The 22,510-nt window shown below is 43.7% G+C and overlaps 3 protein-coding genes across 4 annotated transcripts; all 3 read left to right on the forward strand.

Moving 5' to 3' along the window:
* Positions 1-12: 12 nt before the first annotated feature.
* Positions 13-2,718, forward strand: ANKRD49 (ankyrin repeat domain 49). Of its 2 annotated transcripts, none has more exons than XM_082760749.1 (3): positions 13-108; positions 626-912; positions 1,768-2,718. In XM_082760749.1, the coding sequence occupies exons 2-3, from the start codon at positions 640-642 to the stop codon at positions 2,224-2,226; spliced, it is 732 nt and encodes a 243-aa protein (XP_082616875.1). In that variant the 5' UTR covers positions 13-108; positions 626-639; the 3' UTR covers positions 2,227-2,718. The 2 variants fall into 2 exon arrangements, with proteins under 2 accessions (XP_082616875.1, XP_082616874.1); XM_082760748.1 differs by lacking the exon at positions 13-108 and adding an exon at positions 166-206.
* Positions 2,719-4,359: 1,641 nt separating this feature from the next.
* LOC309873778 (uncharacterized protein C11orf97 homolog) lies at positions 4,360-17,599 on the forward strand (the record flags this gene model as incomplete). Its single annotated transcript, XM_082751496.1, has 4 exons — positions 4,360-4,450; positions 5,109-5,213; positions 8,940-9,065; positions 17,427-17,599. 4 exons carry the CDS (start codon positions 4,360-4,362, stop codon positions 17,597-17,599), a joined length of 495 nt encoding a protein of 164 aa, XP_082607622.1.
* A 164-nt stretch (positions 17,600-17,763) lies between these two features.
* Positions 17,764-22,283, forward strand: FUT4 (fucosyltransferase 4). The gene has a single exon (XM_082756485.1). It carries the CDS (start codon positions 17,858-17,860, stop codon positions 18,923-18,925), a length of 1,068 nt encoding a protein of 355 aa, XP_082612611.1. The 5' UTR covers positions 17,764-17,857; the 3' UTR covers positions 18,926-22,283.
* The last annotated feature ends 227 nt before the right edge of the window (positions 22,284-22,510 follow it).

The raw sequence follows: 22,510 nt of genomic DNA on the forward strand, positions 1-22,510 counted from the left end.
ACTTCCCGGCTCGCTCGGCGGCGCGATTGGCCGGCCGGGCCGGAAGGGTTCCTCGCGCAGGTGGGCGCGTAGCCCCGCCCCCTGGGGAGACCGTGCTGGGAGGGGCAGGTGCGTGGGGGAAGCTAAGCAGGGCCGGGCGGGGGGCGAGCGTGGATGGGAGACCGCGGGGCTGGGTGCGCTGAGGGAGGCGGCGGCGCCGCGCTCGGGTAGGGATGGGGGAGCCAGGGGCGGTCGGGGGGGTTCCTGCTGGGTTCAACCGAGCCTCCGAGGGGTTGGGGTGGGTGTTGGGGCCCTCCCCGGGCTGTCCCTGGAGGGTTGTGGTGCCTGGAAGGCAGGGCTGGGGTGTGAGGGGTAAATGGCGGCAGCTGGGGGGTGCTGGGGTGGTGCTGGCTGTGGGGAGAAGCAGAAATTCTGCTTTAAAATGAAGCGTTTCGCCCAAATGTTGTGTTTATAAAATGCCTGTGGCTTTAGGTAATGAAATATGTGCTTAGTCCTACGCAGTCTGCAGCTGGTGTCACTTCTGGTATTGGATTATGTGGTGTTTTGTAGCATGAGTATTAATGGGGAGTTCAGCTAGTGCACGAATAACTTGTTATAAACCTCATTATATCTCTGCTCCTTGCAGATGCTAACAAAAAAATGAGTAAAAGCAAGGATACTGCTGAAAAAAATGTCGACGAAAGAGACGAGGACAGCGATGAGCTAGCTGAGTACACGGAGAGCTTCAACCAGCTGGAGCTGCTGGAAACGCACCGGCACCTGATTCCCGTGGGCACGCAGAGCTGCTGGTCGGGGCAGTCGGATGACGAAGATGAGGAGCAGGAGAGAAGCGAGGAATGGTATGAAATGCAAGAAAAAAAGATGGAAAAAAATCCAGAGAAACTGCTGCTCTGGGCAGCCGAAAACAATCGGGTAAGGCATTTATTCAGTGTATCACTGACAGGAATATTAGCCTGAATAGGCGTCTACAGTTTCTTCCACGATCCCAAACTTCCCTGTGTGCTCCTTTATCTGTCTGAACTACCTGGATCCAGGTTTTGCAAGGCAGTCTGAAAAGCAGCTTGCTTTTCAGTCCACAAACGCTAAAATATTTCTGGGTCAATTAGCTTGCAGAAGAAACACTTTGATTGTAGTTCAAAGTTAAAATAACAGCGCTGTTTTTAAGTTTGTATAAACCAAAAACATGCCAGACCCTTTCTTCAAGGCAGGTAAGCCTTTTAACTGGGGTGGAGAGGGCATATTTGAAGCTTTATTTTCTTCAAAGCTACTTGTACAGAGAATGTGTGACTGTTTTCCTATCTCTTTCTTGGATAAGAAGTTCTTCATTTTTTCAGTAATAACTAACTTCTAATTAGCTAAGTTTGTTCTTAACTTCCAAGAATAAAGTGGAGATTCCTGATGGGTACCTTATTACACCCATGTGTGCATTTATTTTCATTGATTGCCTTTGTTATATGCACAAGATCCACCTATAGTTTTGTGGAGGCTTGTGTTTCTTCACAGTGAATGGGGAAGTCTGAGGCACTGCTGCTAAATGCCCAAAGCTAAGTGGGGCAAACCGTGGTTGTGTGTTTTTGTGCCAGTCTGAGCTGGATATCTGTTTATTTTAGGTAACCATAACTGGTTTCATTTTAAAATTTTGTGTTATGTAGTCCTGAGAGTGAGAGAAACTGCTTTTTCCTAAAAGATCTAAAGATGGGTAGAACACCAGAAGCAATGCATCTTGTTTGCTGAGTTTCTTAATAAATTACTGTTTCACTTCAATAGCTGAGTACAGTGAGGAGGCTCCTTTCCGAAAAGCTGGCCCCCATTAACGCTCGTGACGAAGACCAGTACACCCCTCTGCATCGAGCCGCCTACAGCGGGCACTTGGACATGGCACGGGAATTGGTCGCCCAAGGGGCAGATGTTCACGCGCAGACAGTGGATGGCTGGACGCCCCTGCACAGCGCGTGCAAGTGGAACAACACGAAAGTGGCCTCGTTCTTGCTTCAGCAGGGCGCAGACATCAACGCCCAGACAAACGGCTTGCTGACACCACTGCATATCGCCGCGGGGAACAAAAACAGCAGAGAAACCCTGGAACTTTTGCTGATGAATCGCTACGTGAAAGCAGACCTGAAAAATAATCTGGATGAAACTGCCCTCGACATCGCCAGGAGGACTGACGTATATCACTACCTTTTTGAAATAGTAGAAGACTGCATAAATGCTGTGACTCCTTAAAAGTTGTGGTTAAACTCGTGGGTGTGGGTTTTCCTACCTCTTGTCTGTCACGCAGCGTTCTGCATGCTTGTTAGTGGTGGTCTGTCCCTTCGCAACAAGGCTTTCAGTTCAGAGACTTGGGTGTTCTTCAGCCAGGTTACTTCCTGCAAATCAACTCAGTGCTTTCCCTCATACTTTGAAATGTTATTTCTGTTATCGAGGTATTCAGAAAATCTCAGTGATTTCAGTGAGTCTGTTTAATTAGTGCAAATTTGAAGGGACTTTTGTAATTGGTCCAAAACAATGTCAAAGCAAGAGGGAAAACTGGACTATTTCTGTGAAAGAATTCAGGCTTGGTTATACAAAATTTATTACAGCTCAAGAGAAAATTATTTTTTCAGAAATTTAATTTTTTAAGAAATTGCATGAAAGCTCAGTATGAATGTAACTTATTTGGGTGGTACACAAAATGCTGTGATCTGTTGTAAGGCCTATTATAAAATAAAACTGTCAACCCTACGTATTTTATTGTCGTATTTTTAATTGAAATCTCAATAATCAATGTGATTGCCTGTTCATAAATCAAAAGAATTATTCATAGGAACCTCAACTTTTGAGGATGAACAGGCAACATGTTATTGTGCCTAATTATTTAAAGCTAGTATTGCTAATTCTAGCCAGTCAAATCTGTCAAACCTTTTGGATCCCAAACTCAGATTTGACTGCCATGGCTTAACCAAACTGAAGTTGGTGGAGGTTGGTTGGTAAGCAGTGTATTGCACAGGAATTAGCATACTACAGGATTTCCCATGGTAAAGGCATGCGGTGTTAGAGCTTCAACTTTCCCATTTATAATGTAGGAGTGGAGAAACTTGCTTCTCTTTGTTAATCAAATTGAACTAGAAAATGAATGTAAGACCTGGAATACGGTCTCAGCAAGACAGCTGTAAGAAAACCTCTTGTCCTGTGCAGACACCTTACTGAGTGATCCCAAGCTCCTTCCAGACACCACTAACAGGTCTGAAGCACACTTGTAGCAGCAGCAGCAAGGCTGGAATGTGTCAGCCTTTGTCCTCTGAGGCATTTATTTGGTCCTCTGATCAAGCATCTTTGGAGGGCATGTCCACCACCCTGGCTTTCTTGCCCTGTGTTGTGCTTCTGTTTAAAAAAAAAAAAATAGAGAACTTCCTTTGAAATGTGAATTGTACAAAGTAATTTTTAATGGTTAGTATTTTGAAAGTTTGGTTTCAGGATATCTGTGACCAATATACACTTTGAAACACATTAAGGGAAGACAGATTACATTGTGCATTGGTTTAACTAGATGTGGCTTGTATCTTACAGATTCTCACTCCTTGTATGCCAAGTTTTGGCTTCAAGGAAGCTGTCACAGGGCAAATCTCTGCTGGGTGAGTGGGACAGCTTGCTGGTGTGCTCATCTGCTGCTATCTGGTAGCACTCTGCTTGCTGTGGTACCTGCAAGATGCTCTTCTTCATACCATGCACAACAGCAGGATGAGTGGAGTCAAAATGCCACCTCAGTCCTATCAAAGTTTCAAGGTGCCTTATATTACAAAAAGTGCTATTAAAATCAAGCAAATGCTCCTGTAAGTCGATCTGGTCAAGCTGGATCCTTCCATCTATATCAGTCTCAGTCTGAAGACTGACATAAAATGTGACATCCTTTTAAAAGTTAGGGTAGTGGCAACACTTTCTAGGGACACAAAGCACTAGTGATGCATGTGCATACCAACATGTAACGCTGACTGCCCCACATGAGTGATGTTTAATGATAAACCATTTACTGTAGCCTGCCCTGTGCCCCATGGCGGCATGAGGCAACCCTAGGTCCCCACACAGCGACCCCGGGACGCCTTTGCACCGGGGGCTCATCCGTTATTTTTTTTTACTAAAGAGAACCAGAGGTAAAAGGCCAAAGGTCTTTTTTTTAGGTCAAAGTGGAAGGGGCAAAACACCCCGGCGCTGACAGAAGGCAGAAAGAGGCGGCACAGCCTGGTACAGAACATCGCCCCTAGGGCAGCCACAAGATGGCGCCGGGCAGCCGCTGGCGGGGCGCAGCCCGCCCGTCCCCGCCCGTCCCCGCTCCTGTGGCAACGGAGCCGCGCGGCTCGCAGCCGGCCGGGCACGGTGGCCATGAGGGCGGCGAGCGGCCAGCAGCCGGCGGGGGAAGCCGAGGACACGGGCAGCGATGGCCGCGGCGAGGCGGCGAGAAGCGGGCAGCCCTGTGAGCGCGGCGGCCCCCGGCTCGCCTCACTGCGCACCGCACCCGGGCAGCCGCTTCTCTGCCCCTTCCCCGCCTCAGGGTCCCCTCCCCGGCTCTCTGGGCACCACGGGGGTGGGCTCCGGCTTCTTCCTCAGGGGTCCTGCCCCGTCATGGGTCCCCAGAAAGCTTTGGAGGGTGGGGATGGGGAAGGAAAGCGTCGCATCCCTCCCCAGGCTGCCTCCGTGGTGGCTTCATGTAGGGCTGCACCACTGGGCACTGCCTTTTTTTAGGAGTAACATGTTGTGAGGCGTCCCCTTCAGCAAGGACATCTTGGGGGCTTCCTTCATTTCCCCCTGGAAGCACTCTGCTCCAGCTTGGGCTGCTCATGGGAGGGACCCCATCGTCCCTTCTCCCAGGTGCCTGGCAGTTGCCTGGGCTCACTGCCATGGATTTCACCTCCCTCTGAATCCTGCAGTGCTCCCCTTTAGGTACCCACTGTGAGGAATCCCTTGTGGGTCCCAGCATGTCTGAACCCTATCACGTCTGTAAATTTGTCATAAGGTGTGTGAAAGATAAAGTAGAACGGGACAGGATGAAATTACATTCAGCAAAACATAGAGATTGGGGTGGGAGACATGGGTAAAATAACTGGTTCTTTTGTAATGTGTTTTGCTAACAGGGAAGAAATTTGTGTATGTTGAGCCATCTAGGAGAGTTAAAGAAATCCTTCAAGAAGAGCTTTATTTACAGAAAGAAGAATACCACATTAAACATCCAGCTGCAGGTAATCCTCTTTACGAGCAAATGAAAAGTGTTCGTCAGGGCAAATGGAACAGAAGACATTTTGAGAACTGCAGGAAAATTACTGATTATAACAAACAACCCCACCAAAAAAACAACCAACCAACCAAACAACAACAACAAAAACAACAACAACAAAAAAACCAGCCTAGAACATTCATGTAATGATCTGGGGAACATTTAGAAACAGAAGAATTGCATATAGTCTTTACTATTTTTTAGCCTGAAATTATTGGGAACATAATTATTGAGAACATGTAATTCCATTTGATCTATCAGTTTAATAAAACAGAAGCAAATACCAAGTGCTAGGGAGGTTTATTACATCCTTCTTTGAAAGAGGTGCTGTAGTTATTAGAATACTTCATCCAGTTCTGAAGTTGGTGTTGAAAAGAAGAAGTTGAGGTAAGAATGAATAAGGTTAGATAAAGGACAGGAAAACAGTGAAGGCAATTAGAAAATCAGTCTGTTCAGGCAGTTTGAAGGTTATGGAACTACTTGACTATAGTAGGCAAATGAGGAAATGGAAGTCTAAGAGGGAACAAGGTGTTTGGTGTAGATAAGAAACTTAATTCTGAGAACTGGAGGTAAAAATTAGAAAATCAGAATAAAAATAATTAGCATTTTTTAACAAAAAGAGCCTAATGATGGAGCAATTTAACAAAGATCAATTAGATTCTCCACTTTAATATAAATTTTAAATATTTTCCATGTAAACAACCCTAGTCCGAGCTCATTTGCTAGTTGTGATGCAGAAATGAGTATAAAGCCATGTGACCCACGTGGGATATAACTTACATTGTGGTGGTTTTCTCTTGCAGCCATAGAACTATTCATCTAATTGTAGAAATTTATTTTTCAGAAATTTGCAATGTTTAAGGATAGGACAGCTGATCTGTTTGACTGCAAGGTCTGACTGTCTGTACTGGTCAAGCTGCTGTACCTCAGGAGGTGCCTCTCTGCAGAGCCTGCTGAATAAAGCTGGTTCTTGCAGCTTCCCTCATTAGTTTGTTCTAGTGGCTGGCATGTTAAAAACTCATGCCTAATTAATAGCGCTACGTTTCACTGCAGGCTACACAAGTAGAAAAGGTGACTGTTAAATGAAGCCAAATTATACCTCTTTTGAGCAGAGTTAGGATTTACATATATTGTGTATTTTCACTTCTTTGAAGAAAACATTTCTCTAGCTGTATGCTTGCAAATATATTTCTGTCAGGACACAGCCTCTCCTCAAGTTTTGGTAGGGCTTTTAAGAACCGTCCTGCTGAAAAAGCCCTTGGCAACTGCCTGCAAGGGGTATTCTGTGATTCTGTATCCTCTTGAAGCAAAAAAAAAAAAAAAAAAAACCCACAAACATACACATGAATTAAGGGGACTGCAAAACCTTGGTTTTTGGGGATACTGTAGGCTTCAGTGTGGTGGAAGTTGACTGAGGCCTAGTAGAAGGACTTCTTGTCCAGGGGTGTAGTGATAGGGCAAGGACTAATGGATTTAAACTAAAAGAGGAGAGATTTAGATTAGATGTAAGGAAGAAGTTCGTCCCTCAGAGGGTGGTGAGGCCCTGGCACAGGCTGCCCAGAGAAGCTGTGGATGCCCCATCCCTGGAGGTGCTCAAGGCCAGGCTGGATGGGGCTTTGGGCAGCCTGGGCTGGTGGGAGGTGTCCCTGCCCATGGCAGGGGGTTGGAACTGGGTGGGCTTTAAGATCCCTTCCAACCCAAACCATTCTGTGATTATATGAATAATTGTGATTGGTACAGTTCAGCTCCTTGCCTTTGTTGGGTCCTTTGTTGATAGTCCTTTTTTTAGTATCCAGGATCTTCTTCGAGAGAAGTTATATATACACTATAATGAAAGTTGCTTGCAGTCAGTATTTGATAGCTTAAGCAGTTTAGAGTCTCAACATCTCTCCATGTGAGTGTTATGTCTAGCACTTAACTTGTTTTTAGCTCTTTAAGAACTCTGACCAATTGTTTTGCCTCCCCTTTTAAAATGTAAATTACAAATCTGATCACGTTATTTCAGTATTTGTATCACTAGTATCCTGGAGAGAATCATCTACTTATTTTAATTTACTTCTCTACTAAAATCTAGAGCTAACATAAGCCAGGGATGTTGAACTATTTGCCAACTGTTACTCCTAAATCCATAACATGTGAATTATATGTATTTCATCTTTTGAATATATAATACATAATTCATCTTTTGCTCCATAATACATGATTCCTGTTCTGTAGCCCCACATTCTTTTCTACAGAGTAAACCTGTTCCTTGGTTATACTAAGCTGTGTTTTGTTGCAATAGGCCCGCTGTTGTCTTTCTTAATCATTACACCCTCCACAAATGTGGCAAGGGTAATTTAGCCTTTATTTCCAAATCTGGAAAATTTTGGAAAAAAAAATATCTGTCTTGTCTTTTGTGGGATGAAGACCCAAGTGTAGATTTACTCAAAGTGAATTTCAAACAATTGGAATCACAGATGAAAATGTACAAAAGTTAGGTGATGTAACCGGTATTCTGTCAAGTTTAAAGACCATCTGAACATGCAACTGCATTTCTCTGGTTAGGCTCCTTAGGCAATTACAGCACACAGGCAAATGAACTACTTATGTAAGCTCTGTTTATAGTAAATGGAGAAAAAAAAAGACATTTTGAAAATATAATTCTTGTCCTAGATACCTACCTCTGCATGAGTGATGCTCTGTAAGTGCCTGTTCTGTGCCCAGTTTCTGTAAAGGGGATCTGGGCAAGTAGCTGAGCTGCAGATGTTAACATTGGTTTGCTTGATCTGTTCCTGTGTCTGATGTTACTAAGAGCTTAACACACCTATTTTGGACTGCATTCATCTGCCAGTGGATCAAAAGAGGAAGGCTTCAATTTGATCACATGAGTGGATGCTACAAAATACACTCTCATGATTTCTGGATATTCTCACAATGAAATGCATGTTACAGAGGCTTAAAGTACTTCAGATAAAACAGAACCACCAAAAAATATTTGTCAGGGGAATGTATAAAATCTGTGTATAAGAAGTTCCGTGTATAATGGTATGTAGAGCACAGTTGTTACAAGCTATGCTTACCGTAATAATGCTATGTATAAAAAGGTCAATTAGGTGTCAGCGTGCAAATTACTCAGCAAGAGCCTAGTTCCTTTTTCATTAGTATGCATCTAGAGAATTAGAGATGTTCCACAAGTGGCCAGGGCTTTGATTAAAAAACAACTGTCAGGTTGGAGGGTTACTGATTTACACGGTTCAGATGATTCATAAGCTTACTGTTTTACAAAAATTAGATGACTGGTAAATTGTAACCTTTCTACAAAATAAACTAGCTTTTTTTTGTTGTTGTTTTGTTTTGTTTTTTTCCCCTGCTATTGTTTTTATGAGGCCGTTTAGTATTCCAGTATGACCAATAAACCAGACTGGTTGCACTTAAAGTATTACTGCTGTTTCTTATACATTATAGATCAGCTACATCTTGCTTCAGTTAGCCTAGTAGTCCTAAGCTGTTCCACAGGCACTAACGAGCAACGTACACCTTTAGCAATCCAAATTCCTCTCTGAAGATGTCAATCTGGTTTTCATTAATTATGGAGGATGATTACAGTGTTCTCCCTATTTGTACCGTACTGACCAAAGGGACTGTCTTCTAAATGTTACATTCATCTAGAACAAGTTGTAACAGGATTGTTTTAACAAATTATTAACAGTGGCTCTGGAAGGAATTTGGAGTCTGAAAAAGAATTTCTCCATCGGAGGCCTGAAACCAGCATCCCAGAACAGAAATGGTTTGCTCTTACAGCCTCAGTTCTACTCAAGGCATGCAGCAATGAGAAGTAAGAGTCAACAATAAAAAACTTTTCGCTGTAACACCTCACTTTAAAGTTGCAGGATAATATGATTTGGTAATTCATAGATATCTCACTGGACTGCAGATCTATTTTGTTCAAAGTTATTTTTCCATCAACTCACCTATAGGGCCTTAGAGTAATCACACAGCTGGGCATCTTTATTAAGCAGCCAGCAGACTTGAAATCTTTGCAGAAGAAACCTGTTTAGGATTGCTGTGTTGAGTCACCTCATTTAATATTCTGAAACCTTCTGCAAATGTGGGGAATAATCACTTCTTTCCTGTGAATGGGTGGTGATGTAGGTAATGAACCTTACTTCCCCTTCACATTCAGCCTTAATGCTTGGAAAAGCCCTCCTCCATCACGTCTCCTGAAAGGAGATTGATCTAGGAACCATTTCAGGCATTTTCACATTTGCCTGCTTTTGCATAGCAAATTGCCATTTGCAGTTGGTGCTCTGGGGCACATATTTCTATCTTTGCAGTCGCTGGAATGTGGCTTTTGTGGAATGGATCTATTCCTTACGAGCTGGTTGCTTTCAGCTGTCTTCTCCATGTGCCCATCTTCTCTCTTTTGCTGGAATGTGTTAACTTTGCAGTGGGAAGTGAGAGCTTCCAACCCCAAGGAAATAGAGTTCATTAGCTTTATAAGAAGAATATTATTAGTGCCATAAGGTTGCAAAATATACAAACTCAGCATATTGGCCATTAGGTGAAGCTACTTGTCATGTTCTCAGGGGGTAGTGGTTTAAAAATACAGCTAGCTGCATGAGTTTTATATCAGCACCTCTTTCTTACTGTCTTGATCTGAGCTCTGGAGATACTTGCACCTTAAAAATTATCCCCTTTTGCCCGTAAATTATTTACTAGCACAAATTAGTCTTCCAAGTCTGTTTTGATGTGTCAAACATTAAAATGACCATGTATGGAAATGTAGATCTTTATTTATAAGATTTTGAAGATAGTCCTGGTTGGATAGGGAATTATTTTCTCTTTATAGTTATTTCTATTCATAGCTTCACGCTGCTTTTTTACCTGTTGTAGCCAAAACTGATCCATATTTCAGTTAGTGAAGGTGTCACAATCCAAAAATTACAGAATGCTTCTGATGACAAAAATGTACTGCTGTGAAATTTGACATTTTTATAGGTTTCTCTATTGCAGAGTGATTGTAAGTTCCAGCAGAAGATCGTAATATATAGTCGAAGAGATGCCTTAACATTCCTTATGCTGGATCTATTCATAAACCCAGCAGTTCTAGGCCAAGAGTTTGTGATTCAATTTCTAGCTTGATTTAATAAAATGTTAACATAAATAAGCCTGTGATGTCTCTATTTATGGAAGAGTTGTCATCGTGTTAAAGAACGACAGAGGCAGCATGGAACCTGAAATAACCTTAACTTAACTCTCACTTGTAACTGTCATTACTGTGAGGTAATACCAAATGATCTTTAGTTTGTATTTATTGTATTATTACAGAATTTGTGTATATGTTTATTGTATTGTCACAGAACTTCAGAAACAGTCCTAGATCCCTCAAGGTACTGTACAAAAGCAGGACAAAAGAGAGCTTCAAAAGGTCATGGGTGAGTGGGGGAGGTACCAGAGGACTGGCAGAAGGAAATGGCACTCCACTCTTCGGGAAGGGATGGAAGAAGGTTCAGGCACCTACTGCCTGGTTAGCTTTCCCTCACTCCCTGGGGAGATGATGAAGCAAATAATTTTGGAAGTCATTTCCAAACATACCAAGGACAGAGGGTGGCTGGGAGTAGCCAGCAAGGATTTACAAAGGGGAAATTGTGCTTGACAACCCCAATACCCTTCTGCAATGAGATGATTTGTGTGATGGGCAAGGGGAGAGCAGGTGGTGTGTTGTTTTCTTTGACTTTAACAAAGCTTCTTGACACTCTCCACTCCAACATCCTCGCAGACACACTGATGAAGTTACAGGTTATATGAACGGGTAAGGAGGTGGACTGAAAACTGCCTGAACAGCCAGGATCCCAAGGTTGGGATGAGGAGCATGAAGTCCAGCTGGAGAAGAGTCACTAACTGAGAAGCCCAGGGGTTGACTCTGTTTAACATCTTCATCAGGGACCTGGGCAATGGGATGGAGTTCACCCTCAGCAAGCTTATGGAGAGTACAAAATGAAGAAGAGTGTTTGACACACCAGATGGGCGTGCAGCTATTCCAAAGGAACTCAATGGGCTGCAGAACTGGGCACAGAAGAACTTCATGAACTGCAACCCAGAGAAATGCCCCATCCTGCACTTGGGGAGGAATAATCCTCTGCACTGCGACAGGCTGGAGGTTCACAGGCTGGAAAGCAGCTTGGTGGAGTTGGCATCCTGCTGGACAAGCTGCTTTCCAGCAGCTGGGAGTGCTTAGGCTCTTTGAGGTCTAAGAACCGCTAGGAAGAGATGAGATCCATCTCAAAAAGTGAGGCAAAAGCTCTGTTTGTACAGAACCTAAAAGGATCCATGATTGTTTCTGAAGTGCTGTGATAATAGAAGGACTCCACAGTAACGATTGCCGTGAGGCTGGCCAACCTGGGCAGAGCTATAATTAGAAATAACCGGGGAGGGAGATGATGACCCACAGTCAAACGAGGCTGGTGAGCATGATGTCTTCACATTTAGCAATCTAAATTAATGATCAGTCTATGCCGTATTTATAAAATAACTGTAGCACATTCTTTTCCAAATTAGTAATACTTTGCACGCTACAGTTTTCATTGTCAGAAATCTTTCCAGACGTCCATCCTGCAATAAGATATTGAGTGCTACTGTCTTTTTGAAGGAGGAAACTGTTTTGTACAGTGAAAAAAATTAACTGATGGGTAATTAAAGATCAGAGTTGAAAAGTTCTTTCTTTCCAGTGCCAGCTCAAACTGATAATTCATGTCACTCTTAAGACATTCATGTGATCCTAAGAGGTGGAGGTGGGATTTGTTTGTGGGACTCTGAGATTCTGATGAAGGATCTGAATATTGTTAAGAAAATAACATTTTCTTATTCAGAAATGTTATATTCTTACTCAGATATTATCAATATCTGAGTATTGTTAAGAAAAAAGAGTCTCAGTGACAACTTTATGAAACTAGACTTTCTGTTTGTTGGCTTTTTTATGGTTATCTGTGAATGAAAAGGGATGTTTGTTTTTTGATTGCCTGGAAGTCTTTTCAAATACTAAAAAATTGGTTTTATTTTGGTATCAGTGATAAGGAGAAAAAAAAAAAAAAAAAAAAACTTAGTTGGCTTAAAGGTAACAATTTTCAGCATTTCTATTTGACTTCTAAATAATAAAACAATAAAACTATTGGCACTGAAAATTGCACCTGAGGCACGAGAGGATTTGCAGCTTTTGAAAACATTATTCTTAGTTTTCAGATGCAAATTTGATCATGAAGCACACAATGATGTTTCAGAAGCGCTGGGTTATCAGACAGAGGCTTTGATTAACTTTGCTGCATCTCCCTGCTGCTCCTTGCTTCATTTTAATTCAAGCCTCCTCCGCCTGTTTGCTCATTCTTAGTCATTATTTTCTTTGTGATCTTATTTTAAAACTTGCCAAATGAAAATGCTTTCTGGGTTCATCACAGATTTCTGCACTAGCTCAGTTTTGCTACAACAAAAACAGATTTGTGAAATTCATTGATGCCTTTGCTTCCTTTTCATGCAACTTTGTACAATGGAGAAATGTCTTTTAGGTCTCTTCTGCTGAATATTTTGTTATTTCTATTATAATTATAATTTATTTTAATGCCTCTCATCTTTCATTTGAACCAAACTAAGCAACATAATAATGTCATAGCAATACTATTAATATGACTTTAATATTTATAATATAATATTTAATAAAACTGGATTTCCACTAGTCTAACTGCACTCATATTTTATCACAGTCATTTTTTACTCTCTAGCTGTTCAGCTACACTTTTCTCTTGTTTTTTATTTCTTTTTTCAAACTAAACACTGCTGTTTTGAAAGACAACAGCTAGCATTGCTTCCACATCTTGAGTCAGTTCAAGCACTGACATCTTTCAGCAGCTATGTCTGCACTATCAAGTAATGAGGCACAGTAGGAGGGATCAACATATTAAAGCTCCTGGTGTCGAGGGCCCTGAAACTGAGAGTTTTAGGAGATTACTTCAAACTTGAGCAAGGCTTGTCTCCTGGACTGCAACGTTGCTTCAGTGCCTGAGGTTTAGAGATGTGTGAAGAAAAGCTGTACCACAAACCCTTGCACTCAGGCCTGTGGGATGCTCTCTGGGCAAAGTGAGAGCATCAGAGCAGTCCCCTGGGAGCAGGGGTTTGCCTGCTCTGTACGGATGGCTGCAAGTCACTGCCCCTGCCACGGGTGCTGCTTACGATGCAGCCCAGTACTTCAGAAAACAAGACAGATCAAAATCCATGATAACTGCTAACAAATACCCACAGAGCCAAACTCCAGCCTGCTGGCACACACACACACATGTCAAATTATCTGAGGATCATCTAGTTTGGGCAGGAAAGTTTTCTGCTCCGATTTTGGTTCTGATCTATGCTGGTGAACGACAAAGGTGCATGCTGCAGTGGATCCTTCCTCCAGGGTGTGCACAGCACATCTGGTTGTGCCCGTGCCTTGTCCTGGAAACGTCAACTTCACATCGTTTTAGCGCAGCGCTGCTCAGTCACAAATGGATCTGTATAGCCAGGCAGAATATTTTAACATCGCATTTGCTGCGTGTGCAGTCATGTGGGCTCGTCTGTTCGGAAGCTGCTCATCCAACGAGGCAGGCAGCAGCTTTCAACTGGATCTTTTATCTCCAGTCATATTTCAGAATTTTAAACTTCCAAGCAGAAAGATCATAATCCCCAGCGTGAAACATTAGTTAATCAAACTACAGGCATTTAATTTGTATACTAAAATACAGCATGCAATTTATACAGAACAGAACTTGTATTGCTCTTTTTCACACAGGATTTAGGGTCTTACCTGGCAGAAGCTTGCATCGAAACTACAGGGACTGCTTATGATAAGAGATTTCAAAGTCATTCTTAAGTGTCATTTTGGTACCAGGTAGTTTCTGTCTCTCCTTGTAGCTGGTGACATTCTTTTAGGATAAAAGACCACCTGCATGGGGTTTCCCTGGTTGATAGAACATCTGACTTGATAGCTGTGGCTGAAGATAAAGCATCCTTTGGCACCTTTTAAACCATGTTTTCAAGACAGTCGACAAATAACTTCAAAGAGTCTCCTAGGCCTAAATACTGCTCATGTGTGACAAAACGGTGAGTCAGAGTACAAGAGGAAGCCAGCTGGGAAGCTCTAGGCAAAAACATTAACTGCTGTTAGAAACTGCAAACATTTAGCCTTCAAATAAGCAAAATGTTTTTTATTTTTTTTATTATTTTGCAACAGCCTCATTACTAACAGACGGCATTTTTTTTTAAATTCCTGTCTATCAGCAACAGTGGAGCTTACTGCTGTTTCCACCGAGTGGTTCAGCCATGGATCTCCCATTTGCGTATAGAGTACCAAGAAGTCTGTGTGGTCTTTGGGCCACAGAGTGACAGCCTGGGCTGGTTGACCTCCAAAAGCAGGCAAGATCAGGTCTGTTCCCTCTGGGATATCTGCAGGCATCTGGTAATGCTACTCGGTCTTCATCATGTTGTACTTCCCATCAGCGGCAGTGGGTGTGTTTCCCAAGCCAGAGTGAAAAAAGCTGCTTGAAAAAAACCCTCTCTTTATGAAAAAGAAATTTTGTAAAGAAAAGTGCTGCTCTAGTCCCCACGTTCCTAGCTCTGGTTGAGGTGCAATTTGTGAAAGAAAGGGTATAAGGGACACAGTCATGTTTCCTTTTGCTTGTTTTTTGTTGTTTTTTCAAAGTTGTTGCTGCTTGTCTTACAAGAACTTCCCTGATGAGTTGTCCTGAAACATCTCATAAACCGGAATGAAAGACAACATTGTTGCTGACTTCACTACGTGCAGGACTGGGCCTGGCATGATCAATAGAATCTACTTGCCTGGGCTGTGGAACTGGAACGGCTTACCAACAAATCTGCAAAACCAGAAATGAAAACTTGATTAGACAAGTACGATCTGGTTCAGCTTCCTCCAAACCCAGATCAAATTTATGTTCTTGGAGGAAAACAGCTGCCATTGCGGCTCATACAATCAAATTTATTGGGCGAATCATAATTCCACAAAAGTCAGTTGAGCTCTCCCACTGATTTTTATGGGTCCCAAATTTCTCACATTATCTGCAGAAGCAGCTAATGAAACTAAATTATTTACAGTGGAGTTGTTGACCACTTTGAATCTTTCTTTAACGCAGGCAAGGGATTGTGCTCGTTTTAGGTAGCGTTCATTGTATTGGATGGGTTCTGGACTGCTTTCATGAGCTGATTTCAAGTACAGCTCATGCACTCAGAGGATTTGGGTCTGTTAGCATTGCATTTCTACATGCTTACAGTTTTTAACTGTGGTAAAAAAAATTTCCCAGATCCCCATTTTGTGACTAAAATCAGCATTGTTTGTCAAGGCAGGTCCTATGTTTATTGCATTATTGTTTTATTTTGCTGCTGTTGGCTAGCACACTATATTGAAGACAATACTAAATTAGAAAAGGGGATTGTCATGCTGGTTTGAACAACTTCAGAGAGGACTGGAGAAGCTTGGACTGAGCCAGCAGAAATGTTGGGGAATTCAGCAAGGAGAAGTACGAAGTTCTGTGTGTACAACAGAAAAGCCCCGTGCACTGGTACAGGCTGGGAACTGACTGGCTGATAAACAACCACACTGTGAGGGACCAGGTGAACAGCGAGTAAAATGTGAGCCAACAGTGAGCCCTCCTTGAAAGGAAAGCAAGCCATATGCTGGGCAACATCTGGTGTATGTGCAGCGGGTTGAAGAAAGTAGTTGTCCCCCTGCACTCAGCACTGGTGAGGGGACACCTGGTATATTGTGTCCACTTTCCAGCCTCCCAGTTCGAGGTTCAAAGTTGAGAATATGGAGAAGGTCCAGTGGAAGGCTACCGAGATGATGAGGGGTCCTACAGCACATAACTGAGGTTGAGGGAGGTGGACTTTGTTTAGTCTTGTGGAAAGGAGGCAAAGGGATGATTTAATAGCAGCCAACAACTAGCTGCCTAAAGGTGTTATGAAGATGATGGAGCTGTTCGGTCCTTGGATATAACAAGGGGCCTTAACAGCCAGAAATTACAGGTTGGGAGGTTCAGTGTTGAACAGCAGGAAAAAATTCTTCACTGAGAGGGTTGCGCAGCACTAGGACAGGCTGCCAAAGGTGTTGTGGAGTCTCTGTTCTTGAGTATTTTCAACTTGTTGCTGCTAGTCAAGCCAGCACCTATGTAAACAACGTAGCTGGTGCTGGCAGTGGTCCTCCTCTGAGCAGGTGGACCACACCTGAGGTGGACTACTCCACCCTGAGGAGGTGGATCCTCTGAGGGTGGAGTAGTGACCTCCAGAAATCCCTTCCAGCCAGCACTGGGTGTTACAGCAGAGACAATAAAATGCTTACTGTAACCACAGCTGTTGTTTTTTTTTTTTTTCTTTGTTTGTTTGAGTGCTTAGATCATGGACAATGGAAGTCTGCAAGTGTTTTCATGTACAATTAATAAGTTTATGGACATGCACAACCTAGTTGCTAACCTAACAGCAATCTCAACTGCAACCATTCTGTATTTTTGGGCATAAATGGGCTTGAATTGCTTTCTTTTCTAACACAGAGACGAGTCGCAGAGTCGTGACCTATGTGCTATGGAAACACTGTGCTGCTACCCAAATTGTCGGTGAGACTCTATGCCCTGTGTACCTTTGCTGTCCTCAGTGGATGTATACAAGAGGTCCTTGAATCTATAGCTGTGGGTACAAAAATGCATATACAAAAATATACAAAAATGCAGAGCCTCCAGCTCTGTACAAAGATGCTCTGAGCTGTGTGAATCAATGAAATCGTGGTTCGCTGAAACAAATGACTGGGGAAAACATCTCGGGCCTATCTGATCAAGTTTTTCACACTTTTTTGTGTGAAGCAGAGCTGGGAAAAGCGTCACCATGGAGTTTTTTAAATAGCAGTGAGATTTAAAAAGTAGATGAAAACATATGTAGTCCTAAAAAGAATTAAAGTGACTACATAATATATAAATATATATATAATATACATACATACATATATATGTAATATATACATATATATATATATACATACATACATACATATATATATATACTTTCCCAACTTGCTAGACCTTTTAGAGGTGCTTGAAACCGTTTGATGACTTGGCAGGAAGTCAACCTGCTGTGGCTGCCGTCTCTTCCTTTATTTTTCCCCCTTTTTGCTCAGTAACCGATTTATTCACGACTTTGCTCGACCTCACCCTCGGAACCGTGACGGCTCAAAAAGAGACCCCCCCGTCCCCTTCTTCTTCCCAAGGACTCCCCGGGAACCAGCGGGCCCGGGCCGTGGGGGAGAGCCCTTTCTGCCGACCCCAACCCCCCAAAATGATGAAGAAATAGGAACAGCGAGCTTCGGGGGGGCTCCGCTCTCCTCACGGGGCAGGGCCGGCTGCTGTGGGCGGGAGCGGGCCGGCATGGCCGGGAGGGGCGGCGGCGGGGCAGGGGCTGGGCGCTGAGGGGAGGCAGCAGCAATAACAGCAGTAACAGCAGTAACAGCAGTAACAGCAGTAACAGCAGCTGCAGCAGCAGCAGCAGTGCCAGCACTACCAGCAGCAGCAGCAGCATGCGCTGGGCGGCCCCGCGGCTCCCCAGCGGGCGATGGAGCCGTGCCCCCGCCGCAGCTGCCCCAGGAGATGGCGGCGGCTGTGGCGGCGGCGCTGGGCGCTGGCGGCCGGGCTGCTGGGGGCCGCCCTCGCTTTGTTCGCCTGCCTGCGGCAGCCTCAACCCCGCCGGGTCCCGACGACGGGCCGGGCGGGGGACGAGGTGACCGTGCTGCTGTGGTGGGAGCCCTTCGGCCGCCCCCGGCGCCTCACGGACTGCCGGCGGCGCTACAACGTGTCGGGCTGCCGCCTCAGCGCCGACCGCGGGCGGCTGGGCGAGGCCAGGGCCGTGCTCTTCCACCACCGCGACCTGGCCCTGCACGGAGCCCAGGGGCTGCCCCGAGGGCCCCCGCCTCGCCCCCAGCGCCAGCTCTGGGTGTGGATGAACTTCGAGTCGCCCTCGCACTCGCCCGGCTTGCAGGGTCTGGGCGGCGTCTTCAACTGGACCATGTCCTACCGCAGGGACTCGGATGTCTTCGTGCCCTACGGGTACCTCCACGCGCTGCCCCAGCCCCGGCCCTTCGCGCTGCCCCGCAAGACGAGGCTGGTGGCGTGGGTGATCAGCAACTGGAACGAGGAGCACGCCCGGGTGCGCTACTACCAGCAGCTGAAGGAGCACCTGGCCATCGACGTGTACGGGGCGCAGGGGCTGGCGCTGGTGGAGGGCAGCGTGGTGAAGACGGTGTCGGCCTACAAGTTCTACCTGGCCTTCGAGAACTCGCAGCACACCGACTATATCACCGAGAAGCTCTGGAGGAACGCCTTCGCCGCCAGCGCTGTGCCCGTCGTCCTCGGCCCCCGCAGGGCCAACTACGAGCGCTTCATCCCCGCCAACTCCTTCATCCACGTCGATGACTTCCCCAGCCCCAGGCTGCTGGCCACCTACCTGAAATTCCTCGATAAAAACAAGCCTAGCTACAGGAGGTATTTCGCCTGGCGGAACAAGTACGAGGTCCACGTCACATCTTTCTGGGACGAGCATTACTGCAAGGTTTGCGAGGCTGTGAGAACAGCTGGGAATCAAGTCAAGACGGTACAAAATCTGGCCAGCTGGTTTGAAAGCTGATGATCGTGGTGGGTGAGGCTCGCTTGGCCAGTCTTTCCGAGCAGCAGCCTTCACTAAGGCATGAGGAAGGCTGCATCTCGCAGAGATCACCGCCCTAGCAAAGTTAGTTTGTCATCCTTGAGAGAGACGTACAGATACAGGTAAATAAGTTGGGGAAAAAAAAAAAAAAAGACAAAAGGAAGATTTTTACTACAGGGCAAAATCATGAAAGTACAGAGAACCATCCGACAAGAGGATTCTTCAAGAGCAAAGTTTAATTAAAGTTCCAGAAGCCATGCAGATCTGAAACCTTCACAGTCGTGCACAGCTAAATGTAAATAAAACATGCCAAGTTCCTCAGCTGTACAGCTGAAACCAATTTTGTCAGCTATGACAGCTTCCTGGACTGTGAAACTTTCTTCTGCTTATAGCGGATACGTGATCAGTGCTGGCTTTCTGCATTCCAAAGACAAAAGCAAATACTTTTAACAGTGATTATTAAGAAAATCAAAGTTATTTGCCGACAAATGCTGAGCCGCAAGTGTTGAACGTAAGAATGTGATGATACAGTAGCACTTTTTAGCAATGTGTTGAATTGCAGCAGCCAAATAATAATTCCTTGAGCCAAATAAAAATTCCATTTTGGAAAAAGTGTATGGAGGGGTCTGGGTGTGAGTGGAACGAACAGCTCAGATGATATAAAGTGTTTCTTCCACTCCCTTCCCAAACCATGAGCACATTTGTCCTGTATGAAGGCAGAGAAGAGCTTCAAGTACAGGAAAAGACAGAATGTAGAAATAAAGTTGGAATGTTTCTGCCCTCCCTTTTTTTTTCAGGAATTTGAAAATGTTTACAGGAGTCTGCATGTTTTTCTCTGCAAAATTACTGCCATATAGGAAAAAGCAGGGAAAGACTCAGAACAGCAGGGTTTTTTTATTACTGTATTGAATATGTATACAGAAAGGCTAACTTATTTCTCTAATATCGTTCAAATGTCTTATTGTATAGCAAATGCTTTGGCGTATGGCACGCATTTTTAAAAATTCTGCCAGGTGACAGACTACTCAGAGTGCCAGCTCGCTGTTTGTGAAACAATAATTACAACAAAAATCCCAAAGTCCAAGTCCCAAATCACTACCTTCCAGAAAGGAAATTACTGTAGAGAATACAATGTAAACCATTGTTAAATACAGGTTGTACGAGGGAAGTATATGAAAAGGGAGAGGAAGGATTTCTTATCTTTGGTTTTGAAGGTTTCTTCCTTGTTTTTTAATGTACAACTAGTTTTCTAGGCTAAAACTTCCTTGTGAACTGCCTACCCAGAACATTTACAGGCGGCATTCCCTTTCAGGCTCTGCCACCCTGCTGGACTAAGATCTTTGGAGCAGTCAGTGTGTGGTTACTTTTTGGTTACTTCTAATCTTGCATCCTGAAAGCCGGAGAGGGTCTTCAGTTGCAGTTACTGATCCACAGGAACCTCAGCCCTTCCTGCCCTTGGCAGCTGTGAGATTTGGTGGCAAAAAAAATGATAACCCACAAGAGTGCTGTCCAAATGATTGAGGGTTTCATCCTGCTCTTATTTAACGCCATGAAATTATCCAGAGGCTTCACTTGGAGTAAAATCATGGGCACAGAACAGGTGGGGAAAGACGAGTTAGTTGCAAATAAGTGCGAGGTCAGTTTGTTGGCATTTGTTTGTCTTATTTATGTTAGAATAGGATTACATTTGAGTTAAGCAATAAGGGATGTCAGGTTAGGTGCTTAGACTAATCAGCTGACGGCCTACGGTAATTTATGGTAAATTACATGTTCCCATGATTAGGTAAGCACAGATCTAAAGATGATTGAAAAAAAAATCTGAAATAATGATACAGTTCGTGAATAATTTGCAGAAATTTACGCCTTCAGATCTTGGTGGCTCCTGTTTTTATTCTCTCCTGCTTTTGTGGAAGGGAATATAGGTAAAAGTACTTCCTGACCATGGCTGTTGTTCATGCCAGACTTGCTGCAGAGATTTTATCAGGAGAGCAGAGAAGACGGTCAGCGCAATGCAGAGTGCAGTAGGGATGCTCCCTACTTACTGCTGCTCTTTAATTTAAACAGTTCCAAGGGATTCTTTAAAGCAAAAGCATGCTCTTCATTGCACGGTCATCTGCTTCTCTGCCAGTGGTTAATGCTCCCGTAAAACCGATTTTGATAATTTCTAAAGTAGAAATCTAAGTATAACATTAACACTAACAGTTAAGTGCTGGGATAACAGACTCCATCTCTGATTTATCCTTTCTTTTTACAGTTTATTTCAGTTCATGTAAGTATGTACAAAAACCTGATGTTAAAAGCGGTGAGCAGTCTCTGAAAACTAGTAATTAAGATTGCACTACTTTTTATCAGCCTGCCAAAAAGTGTATTATTTTTCCAGTCCTTCCAAATTTTTAGCATGTTCTGGAGGTTTTCAGACACAAAATTTTTCTGTGTTACTATTAGTGATGCCACAGGCAGGAGATGAGGCTACAGGAGCATGGGAATTTCCAGTGATTGCAACCAGGACTTTATTCTCAGCTTTTCTTACGGGAATCTTGGTGGAATTAGAGTTTTGTAAAATTCAGAAAACAGCTATGCAATGATCAAAGTGTTATTTTTGAATAAGATATCACAGCTGTGCTCTGTTTGTAAGTGATTATTTTAAATGATTATTTTAAAAAATTGTATAATGAAAACTGCGGTCTTGTAATAATTATTGCAGAGTACTTGTGGGAGAAGAGAAGCCTTTTCTAGCTTCACAGGTCTTGCATAAGCATTACACACTTTTCCCATTGTCAGGAGGAAATTCAGACCTGGTCTACAGCTGCTGCCATCAACAATACAGCATCTCTGCAGATCCAGTTGGATTTTTAGTTCAGCCACTCCATGGGCTTATACGAAATAAGCTAATAACTAGAGTACTGCTATGAGCTGAGGGCTGTCTTGTGTAATTCCCAAGTGAACTGAGCCCAAGTTCGATGGTAAAGAAGAATTTTGTCTTAGCAAATTGGGTTGTAGATCAGGTACCAGACTCCACAAGACATTGCAGGTGGTGTCTGTGAAAATCAAGCAAATTACCTTCTATTCTGAGCAGACAAATCTTTTGGAATACATTTTGAAAAAACCTGTTTTATTCCATGTATTAAACTGGTGGGGAGGAGGGAGGGAAAGGAAGATGATTCTGCTCTGTTTCTCAGAAGGAGACGAATCGACATCACCCTCTGATTATAAGTGGAAGAGAGAAGTGTGTGATCCTGTCAGTTACATAACGTGTCTCAGGGAAATTTCTACTGTAAAGTCTCTTCATAGAGTGGAGTAACTTTGTATTAATCATGTAGATTAACACTCAATAAAATTACAGAAAGGAAGTAGCACAAAATGACCCTATTTTTGTATTTCTTTATGCGTTATGAAGGGCAGCTGTAGAAAACCAATTTTTAGAGAAAAAATTCTTTTCATGTTTTCCACCTTCTAATCAAGAGAAGTGGCTCATTGTTCTCAAATTAGTCAGACTGTCTGAGGTTAGGAATGAGACCAGGTTGTGCCAGGGGAAAAATATTTTCGCAGGAGAGGCTGCACTGGGTT

This window comes from Aythya marila (genome assembly GCF_965140915.1).
Source record: "Aythya marila genome assembly, chromosome: 1".
Classification (NCBI taxonomy): Eukaryota; Metazoa; Chordata; class Aves; order Anseriformes; family Anatidae; genus Aythya; species Aythya marila.